The sequence below is a fragment of the Lachnellula hyalina genome, assembly GCF_007821495.1.
Source record: "Lachnellula hyalina strain CBS 185.66 chromosome Unknown contig00015, whole genome shotgun sequence".
NCBI lineage: Eukaryota > Fungi > Ascomycota > Leotiomycetes > Helotiales > Lachnaceae > Lachnellula > Lachnellula hyalina.
In genome coordinates this window covers 107,533-124,249 of record NW_022157129.1, presented here as the reverse complement: position 1 = coordinate 124,249, position 16,717 = coordinate 107,533, and the positions used below count along the sequence as shown (strand labels likewise).

Here is a 16,717-nt window from a genome sequence, read left to right as displayed (position 1 = left end):
AAAAATTGACTACGTTTTATTTAAATTTGTCTAATTATTATATTTGATTTATTGATTTTAAAATATACGTTCCTTCTTTCATGTCAGCGACTAATGACTATCGATATGTTTCTCGTGGGTCTCTACCCTTGCGACAGAATATAAGTAGCACAGTACGCATATGCGAAAAACAATGTTTCTGCATTCAGCTATCGGTTCAATATCAAACCTGCAGGCCTCCCTAATGCCATTGGTATCACACATTTCCAGGAAGTGGCTTGGGTGTTTGACAATATTGATGGCGTGGGCTATGCGACAAACCCTTTCAACACTTCACTCGTGGGCAGGGATGCATATGTCAACGTTGCAACTTCAATGAGCAGAATGTGGGCATCTTTCATTCACGATTTAGATCCAAACAACCATGGACTGCCAGGCTATACTCAGCGGCCAAAGTACAATATTACTAACGGTGGCGTTGGTGATAATATGGTTTTTGACGCCAACGTCACTTCATATGTCGAGCGCGACGACTATAGAGTCCCAGGAATGGCATTCCTTGCAGTAAAAGCAAAGGAGCAATGGACACATTAAGTGTAATGGCACTAGAGATGTTTGTTCTCATTCTCTCACGTGGCCCGGCTCCTTAATGCCACTCGTGCCTGATTAGCGTGACATGCCCTGCGGGCCCCGCGCTTAAATCTCATCAATCCTCTCCCAACATCTCACCCACCACCTGGTGTAGACTCTCCCTAACCACCTCATCATCCCAATCATCAATCACAATCCTTTCCTTCCCCTCTTCCATCTTCCTCTCCACAAATGCCTCCATAGAATTTCTTTCCTTGTCACTTAAAAGATGTATTCGAGTCTTCCAAAGATCCTGTTCAGTTATGTGTTTCTGTTTAGTAAGGTCTTCTTGTGTAGGAGGGTCCTCCTGTCGAGCCAGTTCCTGTTGAGTCGGGTCCTCCTTGCTACCAAAGAATCGATGATCCAGGTATTTCCAGAAGATGGTATCAAAGGCCCAGCTCTTTCGAGCGGCGTAGTTGAGCCAGAATCGGCCCGTCTCCCAACTTTCACGCATATGTTTAGAAAGTCTAGTTGACGACGTCTCTATCCCCTCCTCGGACTTCTCGTTCTCGGCCGTCTCTATTGCCCGCAGCCAGGTCTTCAGGCGTACCTCATAGATCTTGGTCCAATCATCGATATCTGCTTTCCACCACTCGGGGATATTCAGCAGCAACCACCAAGGCGGGTCAAGAGCGAATTGTGTAGGAGCAATATATGAAAACTCCCAATCAATAATAGCAGCTATGTTGTCCTCTTTATTCAAAAGAATATTGCTCGGCCGAAGGTCATCGCACCAGATCCTAAAGGAGCCTGTTCCGCTAGGAGCGTGGGATAACGTCGAGGTTTGCCTCTTAACCTGAGATTGAGCTGACCAGTCGTCCTCTGCGAATCCAAAGGTCGATAGGTGGCCTTGTTTGGCTAGCTTAAGGAAGAGCTGACGTGCAACATATTTGTTTCGGCAGTCGTCTGCTGTTTTAACAAGGTCGTTGTGTTGGAAAATGAGTTGGGCCGTGCATCTCTGCTAGCGCGATGTACCAGTCATTTGCAGTACTATACGTTCTATCCTTGGATGGCAGAGCGGCAGGGGGAATATTCGCAATCCTAGAGAACCAGGCCGTTAGCATTTTCCTGTTCTAGAAGGAGTAATTTGCCAGATTATAAAGGGAGTTGGAGTACATAAGATGAAATGTGTTGAGATTGAGGACTTTAAATAAAAGGGCTGGTTGTTCTTACTGAAGCATACTGTTCATATTCTGAGTTATCGGTCGGCCTGCTACTTCGAAGGTAATTTCACCAGTCTGAGCCAGAGCCCCAATGCGAGAAAAGCTGGGTTTAAAGAGTTGTAGCAAATGGACCGCTATTTTGGTATACAAGCTCTCGAGGACATCCTCAGAAATGTCAGGATTTAACATATGATTTTCGTCAGGATCCTCCTCATTAGGAATATGAAGAACGTCCGAAATATCATTGCAGTTTTCGACATTTTGAATGATAATATAAGGCCCAATATCAGAATCTGGACTTGATACTCCGCGGAACAGCACTCGAGGAACTGGGATCTGGGTATTTTGTACAACAAAACTTGCTGTTGCGGCTTCGGCAAGAATCTTTTCGTCTGGGAACAGGACTATATTAGGTTGGGGTAGTCGCAGAGGAACACAATCGTTAATCCCCTCGATTTTCATCCGATAGAGGTTGTTGTATCCCCCGATATGGAACGGCTTAACCCAAGTTGCAGTCCTCTCAAATTTCTCAGACACAAAGGATTCCATCTTGTGAAGCGTGGAAAAGCTTCGAAAATATTTCTGTGACTCTTCCCAGGCCAGATCGTTTCTATCCCAGGCGGCATTGTCGTAATCTGCCCGATCGCCCATTGTAGCTATACGACAAATGTGTTTGAGAAGTGTCACAATGAATAATTTGTTTTGAGGCAAAAAACAGAAGTGATAAAAGAGGGATTACTCGAGTGGCAGAAAGTCCATAAAAGACGGATTGCGAACCCTTCGAGGCACGAGCCTCACTTGGTTATTTATAGAGCCGCTACTTGGCGCGTAATGACTCGTGCTTAAGAAAAAGTAGATCTTGCAAGAAAGAAGCACTTATTCTCAAAATTATATCCTTGAAGAACGTGGTACACGAAATTATTATTAGAGGCCCCTCTAATAGGAACGCTTGATTAAAATACTATTTATACCACAGAACCAAATCAGCAACTCGGTAACCACTTAGCCCCTAGCGATTCTCTCTTACCCCTTGGAAATATCCTAGACCTCTATAGCTGTTTTAAGCCCTATCTTCTAATAATGCTAAAACTATAAATTCTACTTTTTAAGAATTTCCAGTTCGGGAAATATCTAGATTAAATAATGAATATGTTGACCATTCTAGATCAAGTAACTAAAATTCCTAGGTATCTAGGTTTATATAAACAACAACCTACCAACCTGGTGAACCTTACTTTTATACCTTATAGATACTAGTTCCAACCTATAGTAGCATTATGAATACTCTTTGATGATGAGAGGTTGAAGGTTGATTGGATGGAGAAGAGGCTGCCTACTCAGCCTTACAGCCCTAGCCCCTCGGTACAGCATGCGCTAAGTAGCGGCCCACCCACCCGAGCCGAGCTACCTCAGGCTCAGGTATCTCCCCTCCCTCATCTTATACTTCCACCGGACTCATCATACCTTACCGCTCTACCTCACTTACCTACCTTTATGGCAAATCGACACTCACTCACTCACTCACCTTATCTATCCAATCACAAACGACGTCTCGCAAACTCGCGGGGGAGCTGAAAAGCACCGCTGCTCGCTTCCTAGGGGTCCCCATGCCACTCCACTTGCATGCATCCGAACAAGGCTGTGAGGGAGGCTTACCTTACTCCCCCACAATAAAAGAACGAACACTACTCCATACGCATGAACGAACGGTGAGTCTGCCTGATACACCACCGTAGGTACCTAGCATAGGTATGTCGGTACTTATGTCAAATGCGAGACGGTTACCTAGGTTTGACGGGTAGGCAGAAGTCTCCGCTATCTGAGTCACCGACGAAGTACGAGTAAATCAGCCCTGACTGGAGCTCTACCTATCTGGATGCTTAAATTGAAGGATATCTCTCTCACTTCCTTCACTTCCTTCATTTGTACTTCCGAGTATATCAACACCCCCTCACTCAGTCCAACTATCTCATACATACAATCGTACACTGCACTGCGCCTTTCCATTCATCATGGCCCTGGATACCTCTACCAAGACCGAGGACGGCAAGAACTATGTCCTTGTCGGAGACGAAACCCCCGAGACCAGCAGCAGCAGCGGCGGAGATGCTACGGCGCTTAAAGACGAGCCGGCGCAGTGTCCGGAGATCGTGTATAAAGTCCAGTACAAGGATTTCTCGGGCGATATCAAGGGAACCAAACTTCTCGATGCGCCGTACAAACTGAAGAAAGCATCGTGAGTCACGCCCGCCTGGTTCTGTGGCTGATACTATAGATAAATACAGAGGTGCTGACTTACTTACTTTTTCAGATATGGCGCCACCGGGACGCCAATTCTTGAAGTCTTGTACAGTGTCACGGTATGGTTTCCCAAGATCTACAACAAGGGCAAGGGAGGGGAGAAAGACACACTACAGGAGAAGGACAAAAACGACAAGGAGAACTTCGACGAGCGGTCTATGGAAGACAAGGTCCTGATTATCCACTCCGAGGCCATCATCAAGGCGCTCCGAGCCATCGTCGACTACTACCCCGGACAATCGCTCCTCGGCGACACCATCTCCATCAAAGAGCCCTTCAGCATCCTAGTGCACTTCCGCAAGGAACTGCAGGAGTACAAGGAGAAGTGCGGCGATGCAGAGGCCTTTCACCACATTACTATTCTGCAGAAATACCTCGCTGATAACCTGGGCGATAAGATTCTCGAGGAGGATCAGAGATATACGAAGCCGACGCCCGTCGCTACGTTCGAGATGCTGTGGATGCTGTTTAAGCCTGGTATGGATGTCTATGCGCAGCTCGATGATCAGCGTGGCGGGTTCGTGGTCCAGTCATGTGTGCCGCACCTCGATGGCCTCAAGTTCGGCTACATTGCACCCTTCAAAGTCATGATGTGGTACCTTGACTTCGATGGCCGGCTGGTTGGGCGGAGGCCGCACGAAGTGATAATCGCTCCCTTTGAAGGCGAGCGCGAGATCACGTCGTTGAAAGTGTTCCCGGCCAAGTTCCTGGACTCCAACACAGAGCTGTCGCCGAGAAGGAAGCTCGAGGATCGCGGTGAGAAGTTCTATAGCATGTTGATGGGCAAGCAGATGGACTACAAGGGCTACAGCATGGCAGCGGCCAAGACCCCAAAGCGTTTCCATGAAGGGCGTGTTGTGGTTGATCAGGGTTCCTTTTACACCTATGCCGATTGGGAGGAGACAGACAAGCACCCCGCGCCCGATCTCTGTGTCGATGATGACAACTCTGGTATCCTCGCTGGTCTGCACTACGACTGCAACTGCGACGAATGCATGTACACCCGACGGGCAGCCTCTGGCAACACAAAATGGGGAACCTACGAGAACCTCGACCCGCGCGATACTCCCAGCCTAGCCATCACCAAGGACGACGGCTCGATCGACCGGCACAGATACTTCCTCTTCCCGCGCCGAATCATGGGTTTCGATCTCAAGTCGAAGAAGTGGCAAGCGCTAGACGTAGACTGCTGCCGCGCGCCCAAGATCAAGACCGAAGCCATCGAGAACCTAGTCCTGCCCTCGGACAAACAAGAGCTCATCAAGGCGCTGGTGCACAAATACAGCTCCTCGCGCAACAGCAGCAAGAAGAACAGCAGCGCCGAAGCGACCTGGTCCGCGGACCCGATCCCCAACAAAGGCGAAGGGCAGATCTTCCTCCTGCACGGCCCGCCGGGCGCCGGCAAGACCTTCACGGCGGAATGCGTCGCGGAATTCACGTCGCGGCCACTGCTCTCGCTGACGTGCGGCGACATCGGCACGGACGAGTTCACGGTCGAAGAGTCCCTCAGCAAGTGGTTCAAGCTCGCGGAGATCTGGGGCGCCGTGATGCTGATCGACGAAGCAGACGTGTACCTGGAGCGGCGCGAGGTCAACGAGCTGACGCGCAACGGGCTCGTCAGCGTCTTCCTGCGCGCCATGGAGTACTACCGCGGCATCCTGTTCCTGACGACGAACCGCGTCGGCCACTTCGACCCGGCCTTCTTCAGCAGGATCCACGTGTATATCGGGTACCGGCCGCTGGACGCCGAGGGGCGCAGGAGGATCTGGGTGCAGTTTTTCCAGAAGCTCGAGACGGAGCGCGGGGACGAGATTAGTGTCAAGGCCGGCGCGAAGCGCTACGTGTTGAGTGATGATGTGCTGAAGGATATCGAGTGGAATGGACGCGAGATCCGGAATGCGTTCCAGACTGCTGTTGCGTTGGCTGAATACGAGGCGGAGCAGAAGGCGAAGAAGCAGAAGAAGGGTACGGAGGGAGAGGGGGAGGAGAAGAGGCTGGAGATTGAGCTGAGACAGGATCATTTTGAAAAGGTGGTGGAGATGAGTGATAATTTCAAAAAGTACCTGTCTACGGTTGATATGGATGGGAAGGGAGCAGATAGGGGGGATGACACTATGCTATAAGCTGTCAGTCGGAAGACTGAGTGCCCTATTCTACCCGCCAGACATCACTATGAGAAGTAGATTCAGGGAATGAATTTACATATTTAGTCATCTAAAAGCTATCATATTCGTTCCATCTAGGAACTTGTTGCAAACTTGAAGTCCCTCGTTTCTCGACATCAAAGCTCATCCCATCTCTCACCTCATACCACAAGCATTTAGTGAGAAGTGACTGCTTTTATGAAACTGTTTGAATGAAATGTGAGGGAACAGATAGTACTTTTGTGCTTTTATTCAACAAGCGCCAACGCCCAGAATCGACTAAAAATCACGGGCAAGAGGTCTTGCAGCTTGAACCATCTGCTCCAAACGTCTCAGAAGGCCATTTGGTTCCGCAACTCCCAGGCTAGTGATAAAGTCAGCACGCTCTTGCGTGTCCGCGACCGAGTAAATGCGAAGCTCATCCGCATTACCCGACGGGCGGAAATGAGCAACATCGCCATTGGAAAAGATGACGCGGACTCCATCCGTGTAGAGGATCTGGGTGACCTGGTCAAATCCAAATTCTGCAGAGAAGACACTTTGTAATTCTCGGCGGATCCTGTCAAGTCGCTCGGCGTGATGGTCCTTGAGTTCGAGCGTGGCTTGTTCAGCATCACGAATGGTGATCTGAGGGTGATAGCAGACGTCCTGGATGACATCTTCAGAAGGCGAAAACCGCTCTATGATCTTCATGCTTGTAGCGCGAGGGAAATTTCGAAGCAACGCAGCGCGGCTGAAACGGCGGGGCAGCGTAGCGAAGAGTTCTGGGAGCGTAATCTTGCGGTTGTGCGCCGCGAACAGAGCGCAGAGTAGAGGGAGGAACGCATCACGCGTGGGAAGAGCAGTTAGGAGATTGCCGTTGCGTTCAATGTCAGAGCTTGTGAGAAAGCCGCCATTGGCCTCCCAACCAACGACGCGACGACGACCTTTCGAGATGGCACGCTCCATGCCAGCAATCACATAGGGACTGCCAATTCTGGTCTTTGGTTCAGTGACAGGACCCAGAGGTCCACGATCTATAGCATCATTGGTGCTGATCGGGACCACAGCGGCATCGATACCCAAGAACTCAGCTGTAATCATGCCTAGAAGGTCGCCGCCGAAAAAGCGGAGCTCGTTACCCTCGGGAGCAATTATCATCGGACGATCGCTGTCGCCATCTGTGGAGATGATTGCGTCGAATTTCTCGCCAGTCTTGTTCACAAGTTCTTGGACTGTGTCAAGCTGGGCCTGGTCAATGGCTTCGGTATCAATAGGTACGAATGTGTCGCTGCGGCCGGCAGCAGTGACCTCGGCGCCAAGAGCTTCGAATATTTCTATCAGGAGATCACGCCCAACGGCCGAGTGTTGGTATGCGAGGAGCTTCATGCCTTGCAGCGTTTCGCCCCTGAAGAAGTCCACGTAACGCCTAATGTAGGCTATTTTACCTTTGGCTATAGGAGGCATAAATTTGGACCGCGCGGCAGCATTGCGGATGGTGCCATGGGCATCGAAGAGCGATTCGTTATAGGGCTGTGCGAGGAGCTCTTCCCGAGTAGTTGCAAGCATGTAGTTAATGCCCCCTTCATCCCTCTTCATGAGCTCTCCTTTGGAGGTATTGAGTTTGTAGCCATTGCGGTCAAAGGGGATGTGGCTACCCGTGACCATGATGCTACCCTTGCCATGCTTGAGGGCCCAGTACGTCAGAGCAGGCGTGGGAATTGCACCTAGGTTGATGGGACGCATGCCTGTCCTCCTCAAAGCCTTCTCGACTGCTTGACAGAGACCTCCACGGCCATTGTCGACAAGCTCGGTGGAGCTGGGTCGAAGGTCGTGCGCATAATAAAAGTCGTCGCCATGTATAATGCCACCTCTAGACCGCGGAATTGCTTGAAGGTAACGGATCTCGGCGAAGACGTTGGTGTAAATCTCAAGCTGAGTCAAATGAATAACTTCTCCGCGACGGCCACTTGTGCCAAATTTGAGAGGTTGCGGTGTGTAGACAAGGTGGAGACCAAGGGCATCCGTAGTGGCAGGCATGTTGAGATGTATGGGGGCGGGGGCGGGTGGCGGGGATCAACCACCGTTGTTATGGGATTTGAAGTATATGCGAGAACACGGAATAAATCTGTCTTGGATCAAGTAGTGAGCAATGTATTGTAATGGATTTATTGAGAATGCTTGTAAGTTTAAAATAAGACGTGATACAGTTGGCAAGTACTGTAAGCTACGAACTAAGCTCAACAAGGAAGATGGTCAGTGCCCAAATATCTAGTCCTTCGTATCCTACCTTCCTTTACCTGTAGGCTCATATTGCCATAATATTGGACAAAAGGCACCGTTTGAAACATAAAAGGTATTTCCTTTCGCTCGTTTGACCTGATGTTCGATTTCATCACGTTGAAGAGGGAAGAGACAAGAAACAAGTATGGTGAATTATTGATTAAGTATTAGGTAGCTGTCTAGCTCTTATTCTATGCCATTATATAACCGCCAAGGTATGTACAGGCCCAGGCTATTGTTCCTTATGTCTCATGAATCATGATCATGATGTAAAAATACCCCCTCGTCGCATCGTACATACACACTCTCAAGGTGTAAGCTGGCCTGGGCCTCTAGCAGTCTTCAAACAAGGCAGGAAATGTGGTGCAAGGGTATTATGCGTAATGTGTGTGGTATCGTGGTCGCTAATGTAACAAGAAAACGCTGATATGCGCCGTGGTCGGATGGAATCGCTCAAATAAATGCAGATTGAGAATAGGTGGTTTTAGAGAAAGTATGCAACTGCGAGACCGACAGCTGCGAGTGCACCACTAGCCGAGTTGGTGAGTGCGCCACTGGTAAAGGTTGAGGTTGCGGTGGTTGTTGGACCGACTGGAGTGGCTGTTGCTGTTGCATTGCTGCCAGATCCGCCTGTTGTAGTTCCATTACTGGAGCTGCTTGAGCCTGAACCAGTTGGAGAGCTGCCAGTTCCTGTTACAATAGGGGCTGAACCGGAACCGGAACCGGAACCGGAACCGGAGCCTGATGTGCCATTTCCAGGGTGACTGGGATAGCCGGATGCTGATGGGAGAATGATGGTGGAGAGAGGGGTATCTGGGCAGTATGTGGTTGTGAAAACCTCTGTGACTGTGACGCCAGCTGAGGTATAGATTGAGGTTCCCGTGGCGGTGATTGTAGTTGAGCCATTCAGAGAAGGAGAAGATGTGGTTGTTGGTAGGAAAACGTTGGAGCTGTGACGAGTTAGTCTGGATGTTGACGGGTAGGATGGGGAGGAGGCAACTGACGCTGTGAGCTGTGCATTGACGGCAACAGCAGATGCTGCGAGGATGACAGTTGTATACTTCATTTTGACGGGAAGATGAAGTTTTGTTTGTATTGGGACGTTGAGACGAACGAGTGTTGATGAACGATTTGAGTTGTGGAAGCACTTGATCGTGAACGACAGTGGTTGAGAGGAAGAAAGTTGTTTGTGTTTAGATTGAAACTTGTGATTGTGATTGTAATTGTGATATGATATGGAAGGAAAAGAACTTTGAGAAAGAGCATGCGACCCAAACTTTATATGTGAAAGAACAGTGAACGAGTGAGTGACGTGACGGTTTGCAGGTACTGTACGATGGGCGATGTTCCAAAAAAAGAGATCTTAGGCAGGGGGGCAGTGAGGGAGGCGCCGTGTGGCGCAGCTGCCCAAACTCGCAACAACACGAAGAGAAAGTTGCGACTCACTCTTCACCGCAGTACAGTACAGACGCGACGTTTCTTCGGACGCTCCGCCATACATGAGGGCTCGACTAGGCAACGACTTGGAATAGAGATTCTATTCTTGGAAAGTGTCGCATTGTTGGTTCTTTCTCTTTCTCTTCTGTTTCTCTTCTCCTCTCCTCCTTCTCTCCTCTTTCTCTCTCTCAAACCCTGCGTCCAAGCACCGACTTCGCACCATGACCCAGGATAATATATTGCTGTCCTAGCCGCTGCCGAGTAGTCATACGAGACACCACATTGTGTGGAGGTAAAGTGGCGGGATGCATTATGCTGACTCGACGGAAGCTGGTGATGTTTTTGATCGTATGTCGTCTCGGTAAGGTACGGACTGGACCTGACCTGGTACTGGACTGGACTGGCCTGGACTGTGCCTTACTGTGGCTGAAAACTTTACAACCGAGGACCCACTAATCTTCTATCTTCCCTTCCTCCTTCCCTCCTTTTCTATTGGTACGCGGGGTAACGGCTCTCTGGAGTACCTACGGAGCAGTGGCCTGATCACCATCTGTTTCGTTTGTTCTTTACCCGAAGCTCATTATATGCTTGAAACGTTTACTTGAATGTATATATATAGATAGATATATACATACTTGCCTCTTGTCAGAACAAACAGTACCTATCTGCTAATCACAATACTTGATCCTACTTGTACATCAACAGCTACCTATCTATCTATTACTACCCCACTACCAGCATCCCACCCGAAGATACCGCAACAATGTACGACTCGACAATTGACTTCACGTTGGATACTATCTGTCCTTGGTAAGTTCTTTCCCTTTTATTCGGCCAGTACTCATGTCATCGGTGCAATTGATTACCAAATACGAGCGAGATGACCTTGCTGACCTCACATTAAAGGACATATCTGGCCAAGAAGAGGCAAGTCATCACCCTCTATTAAACGACGCAGCGCTGACTTTCGTGACGTTACAGACTCGACGAAGGTACGCTTTACGCTCCCATAATCCACCCTGCCTTGAATTCCCAAGCCCAAGTCACAATACCATCTTTTACACCCCATCACGTTGCCACCCCATCCACGTGCCCCAAACCCCCTTTCCATCTCTCGCTAACCCACACCCCAGCCCTCCGCCTCGTCCGCGCCACAGACGCCTCCTCCAAAGTAACCTTCACCATAAAATACCGCCCCTACCAACTCTACCCGGGCGCCAGCCAAACCGGCGAAGACAAATACGAATGGTACAAGAAAACCCGCTACGGCAACTCGGCCGAGAAAATGGACATGTACGTCAAGCTCATGACGGCGTACGGCCACTCGGCAGGGATAGATTTCAAATTCGCCGGCACCGTCGCCAACACGCTGCAAGCCCACCGGCTGATCCAACACTACCAAAACACCTCTCCCAACGGCGCCGTCATCGCAGACAAGCTCGTCTCCTCGCTCTACCACCTGTACTTTGAAGAAGAAATGCATCCCAGTAGCCACGAGACTCTCCTCGCTGCCTGTAAAGCGGCGGGTGTGGATGAAGCGGAGGCGAAGGCCTTTATTGAAAACGAGGACAAGGGTCTGCCGGAGCTGAAGGCGCAAATTGGGGAGGAAGCCGGGAATGTGTCGGATCAGGTGCCGGTTGTTAGGATTGAGGGACGCAAGAGGGATGTTACGATTTTGGGGGCGAATGAGGTGGATGATTATGTGAAGGCGTTGACGCAGATTGTTAAGGAGAGTGAGTAAGTGAGGAAATTGCGAATGAAGAGTGAATGGTTAAACGAGCTAAGAAGGGGGGGGGGGGGGGCGGGGTTTCAAGGAAAAGTAGCGCATTCATTTTGTGATATATTAGATAGGTAGATGACATTTACAATTCCTTCACTTGCAACCCATTAGTAGAGTTCCCATCTTTCTTCCTCATTAAACATACATCATAGTACTGTATAGATAAATGGATAAATGGATGCAGGACACACTCAAGTAAGTCCTCCACCTAGGCCAACATATATCACCCGCCCTGCACCCGCAAAACAAACACTATCATACATAAGACTCCCATCTCACTCCAAACCATCCCGTATCCGCTCTTTATCAAACCTACTCGGATACACAAGGTACATGTTGACCAGCAGGTTACCTTCGGGTTTAGGCTGATGTTGTAACTGTATACAAAGACATTTCAAACATATCCAACTATTCAATGGCAGACAGCCTTCGCAGCAATGCCTACTCTAGCAGGGAAAGGAATCATATCCTCTTGTAGGATACACCATCCCTAGCAGTCTTGTACCCGAGGATGTCGCGTTTCTAGTCTTCAAAGCTGCCTTCTCTTACGGCGCTGGCGCCAACATCTGGAACGGTGCCGACTACTACGGAACCCCTGAACCCAACACCCTCCACCTTTTGAATCGCTACTCCACTGCTTGCTTATCCCGCCGATGATTGTTCCTCGTGCGGGAGTACGATCGGAAGCGAGAGTCGAGGAGAATTGCCAGGGTGTGATGTTGACGGATAGCGAGGCGAAGGAGGTCGATGCCATTCTAGGGGACTTTCCTGTGGCTGGTGCGAGGGATCCTGCTGTTGCAGTTACTCTGCTCGCATACTAGCTTGGAGACTGTTTTTGGTGATATTCACGATCGTCTCTGATCGCTGTGCGGGAAGCGTGCAGGGTGTGGCGAAGCGGCTTGCTTGACGGTGCACGCTCTGTGGCCTGTGGGGCTGAGAAAAGGCTACCGAGGGACCGAAAGGAGAATAGGAATGCAGTACATATGTATAGAGCAGAGGAAAAGAAAAAGTCTACATGGATTCGACGAATGGACGAGGTTGCAGGGTTGTGAGGATGTATAAAATCCACTTCCCCTGCACCTCTACTTCCACATCTCCATTACACCTGTGACCTTTCGATTTCAGTCTCAGCAGCGACGCGGAAAGACGCGACGCACATTCTGACGGTAGCATCAACTGTCTTTGGTGATGGATATATCATCTACTCAAATCAGGAGATGCCAATGAAGGACTGAATATAGCGCACGTACAAACGACAGTGGAATATCCTATAACAGCAAAACGACTCTGAACGAATTGAACGAATGAATAACCTACGTCCCACATCAAGTACCAACCTACCAGGCAAAATAGATATCATGACTACCATCCATTCCTCAGAGAAAACTTTACAGCCCCTTCACTTGACACAAGCAACAACCTCGTCTCCACTCCACATAGGGTCGACAATTTTTCTATTTGGCATTTGCTCCACCCTTAAAGGCAAGAAAGAGGTATTTATATACCCACCTCTTCTTTCCAGGCAGCTAGACATGTGGGGACTGGTGAATGTGAAGAAAACTGCCACCGCAAAAGCAGAATCAAAGTGTAGATAGTAACGCGATATCTCGGCAAAGTGCAAGATTAGTATAGATGGGTACAGGTACTATATAAACGCCGTTCTAGACTTGACAGATATTTTGTTATTCGAATCACAATCCAAAAACGCTCAGTTGCATGTGTTTGTGATAACACAAGCCAACCCATTCCATTAAAGCTGTTTGCATGATATAAATATCAAAGCTTGCTGTATATAGGTAAACATCAACCTAGTGAGGTGAATGCAGGAGGATGAGACGCATGTGCGAACGATGAGTGACAGCAAGAATAGAAATGACAGCCGACAGCAAAGTTCCAATGCCTGCCTACCTACGGGAACGTTAGATATCTATATGGAAGAGCTTCAAGACCGAAAGAGGTGCCTAGGAGCAGCAGATTAGTAGCAGCATCCCGTGCCAAGGTCGAGGATAAGTTGTTCCACCTACAATATAGCTGCTAGAGCTTGGTCGCTTCGTTGATACCATACCCAGCAAGAAGTAGTTGATAGGCGCATGTAATGTAATATACTGCAGTAACGGAAAGCCGAGGAGAAAGTCAACTTGACGCTTTTGCCTGGGCGATTATGGACTATGACTACACTAAGTATCGGCAATGACTCAATAACTGCATAGGTAGGTAGCTAGATGAGCGGCTGCGCCTAATGATATACAGAATAACGGTTTGAACTTTGAAGGGTTAGGTATTGGTGTTAAGTTAGGCTCGTGGCGTGTTTGTATATTCTTTATACTGAGAATTAAAGTGAAGGGACGAGCGGGTTCTTGCATGAGATAGGAATGATGTAGTGAAGCAAGACACACTTGTGTGAGGAATATAGGAGTGTAAATGAGGGAACATCATTATCTTGATTGCGTGAACTTAACTTCTACCATCAGAAACATCAGCAGCACTTCTAGTCTGCCACCGCCTCTTCACCATCCTCACCCACCGTCTCCGTCTCCACTCACCCCTCCTCCCACGTCCATCACCTTCAGCATCACTACCCTCCTCCCAGCTAGGCAGTACGGCCCTTTGCTTCCCCTTGCCTTTCTTTCCAGGGGTGTCGAAATCAGAATCATCATCCCCTACACCCTCATACCTCAAGTCATATACCCACCTCTCGCCCTCCGTTTCAATCTCCACACCCGTAATAATGCGCTCCTCGACCCACTCGCGACTCCACAGATCCAGCGCCCACTTCTTCTCGCTCCACTCCCAGCCCTCGGGCGCCTTTACATCTTCAAAGAACCGCGTTCCTAAAGGCCGTTCTCCGCGTATACGAGATGATGAGAGAGGGTCGTGGGGAGATGAGGAGAAGAGCCAGGATTCCCATTCGCCGGCGGAGGATAGGTGTTGGAGTTCGAAGATTTCGACTTCGCGGGTTTGAGGGGCTGAGTCAAGGATTATGTCGCGTTCTATCCATTTTTCTACCCAACTGCTTGCTGCTTCCTCTTTTGGGACAATGTAGACTTTATGGGTATTTAAGAAGAGGCGTTGCATCGTGGGGTGTCCGAGGGCTGTGGCAGCATAGCCTAGGAAAAGAAAGATGAGCCGCCAAGGAAGAAGATGGGAGGCTATAAAGAGGGTTAGGCATAGTGTGAAGGCGAAGAGGAAGAGTGTTGAGGAGAGGGGCTCGTTGGAGAAGTTTGTGGGTGGGGTGAGGAGGGTGATGATTTTGTCGTGGACGCGGGAGAAGTCTTCCATGCAGTTTTGGAGGTCACGCATGTTGCGGAAGAAGTCTTTAGAGAGGTCTTTGACGGGTTTAACGGTTCGCGCTGGGGCCAGGGGTGGACCGGTTGTGCTATAGGGCGTGTTGAAGTTTGTAGAGATGGTGGATGGTGGAGCGGGGTGTCGGGCTATGAAGGAAGGGACTAGGAGGCCGAGGAGTATTAATACGAAGGGGAGGACTGTGAGGAGGTATGGGTCGAGGCAGATAAAGGTGTAGACGGCTAGGAAGGAGAGTGTATGTGTTGGATGTTGCCATGAGAAGAGGCGTATGGCTTTGGCTTGGAAGAGAAACACCACACCGATTCGAGCGTTGAATCTGCGAAAGTTCGCGCCCATAGTACTTGGATTAAAGGATGGTCGAGTCACAAAGTCGGATTGGGAGGAGGAGGTTTGTTCTCGGTGGGACGCTTGGTCTTCAGTGGGTATAACTTGTTGGAGGAGTCTATTTCACATGTTAGTGGTGATGTTGCAAGAAGAGGTGGATAGATAGATATACTTCTCAAACAAACGGTCTTGCATACTAGATCCACGATCCGATGCCTTCTCATGGGCCTTCTTAAAGCTCTCCTTGATATTCCTGCCATGCTCTTTCAACCGGTGCCTCTTCCGTTCGTCAGAGCTGCCATCGGCTTCCTCCGAGAGGTCATCTTGCAAATCCAGTTGTACCACGGGAATGGGCTCATCGCGGTTGGCAAAAGAATCTGCCATGAATTCATCCATGTTGTTGACGGACGCTGCCCAGCCTGTGATGTGAGGTTGTAGGATTCGTGGATAGATTCGTGGATGTGGATGGAGGGGTAGCTATGTAGGCTGGTTAGAGTTGATTAAGGTTGTCTTGTGCCACTGCGCTGCATTAATATGCTTGCTTGTGCTGCATGGTTTGGGATGACTGTTCCTTGCATTAAATTGTCAACAGCATACTTGGGAGTAAACACAGAATCATCGAGGGTGCTGAAGTTATTCGGAGTATTCAGTCTTACTATCGGGATGACGTTGAAGTGCCGCCCTCACCAGGTCTTGGTGGTTCCGGGTAAATTGCCATCCCTTGCAACCTCAAACTCACTCACCCGCGCTCACCCACCACAATACGGCTGGTGGTATTGATTGGCCTGGATCTTGACATTTCAGGAACCAACTGGAACAATAACGTGCACTGCATGGTGGCTAGAGCCATACTTCCGAGTAGCATAGTATCTCGTATGTACGAGGTTCGGTACTCACCAACAGCCCCTTTCCCTGTTGGTCCCCCTACTAAATGATTTAAATCATGTCCCGTACCGTGCCCGCAATCACTTACTTACTCACGAGTCACGGCACCTCCGTTACTTATAAGAAAGGGGCTCTCCTCTCCGTACCCGTGCCTGACTAAGTACCTCCGTAGGTATTTAGTGTGTCTGTCGATCGAGGGGAATGGAAATGAGAACTGCATGTAGCCCCTTTTCTAGAGATTGGATACTACAGTAACATCCATCCAATTATCACGTGGAATTATTATCGTAATATATCTACCCTCTTCATATTTTCCTGTAAACAAATTGAGACCCATTTACCTGCATCAATTATGATGTTGTATTGATATATGTGCATCTGAGTGGCTGAAAAAAAAAAAGGCGTCGGGGCTTTTGACTTGTTAGATGACCCCTACCCTATCGAGCCTATCCCTGTCCCAAGTCAGAATCGTTTCCTGGACAATCAAATGAGACAGAGCTGCAGCCAAT

The 16,717-nt window shown here is 49.2% G+C and overlaps 4 protein-coding genes across 4 annotated transcripts; 1 reads left to right on the top strand and 3 right to left on the bottom strand.

Annotated features, from left to right (window-relative positions):
- Window positions 1-685: 685 nt before the first annotated feature.
- Window positions 686-2,423, bottom strand: LHYA1_G000890 (uncharacterized protein; the record flags this gene model as incomplete). Its single annotated transcript, XM_031145879.1, is given in 3 exon segments — window positions 686-1,518; window positions 1,529-1,650; window positions 1,783-2,423. 3 exon segments carry the CDS (start codon window positions 2,421-2,423, stop codon window positions 686-688), a joined length of 1,596 nt encoding a protein of 531 aa, XP_031008442.1.
- A 1,361-nt stretch (window positions 2,424-3,784) lies between these two features.
- Window positions 3,785-6,196, top strand: bor (ATPase family AAA domain-containing protein 3A-like protein; the record flags this gene model as incomplete). The annotated part of the gene is made up of 2 exons (XM_031145878.1): window positions 3,785-4,008; window positions 4,084-6,196. 2 exons carry the CDS (start codon window positions 3,785-3,787, stop codon window positions 6,194-6,196), a joined length of 2,337 nt encoding a protein of 778 aa, XP_031008487.1.
- A 300-nt stretch (window positions 6,197-6,496) lies between these two features.
- Window positions 6,497-8,236, bottom strand: noeK (Phosphomannomutase; the record flags this gene model as incomplete). Its single annotated transcript, XM_031145877.1, has 1 exon — window positions 6,497-8,236. One exon carries the CDS (start codon window positions 8,234-8,236, stop codon window positions 6,497-6,499), a length of 1,740 nt encoding a protein of 579 aa, XP_031008486.1.
- A 5,914-nt stretch (window positions 8,237-14,150) lies between these two features.
- On the bottom strand, window positions 14,151-15,740 carry PEX29 (Peroxisomal membrane protein; the record flags this gene model as incomplete). Its single annotated transcript, XM_031145876.1, has 2 exons — window positions 14,151-15,441; window positions 15,496-15,740. Coding segments are annotated over 2 exons (1,536 nt in total), but the record flags the coding sequence as incomplete, so codon positions are not given.
- Between the last annotated feature and the right edge of the window lie 977 nt (window positions 15,741-16,717).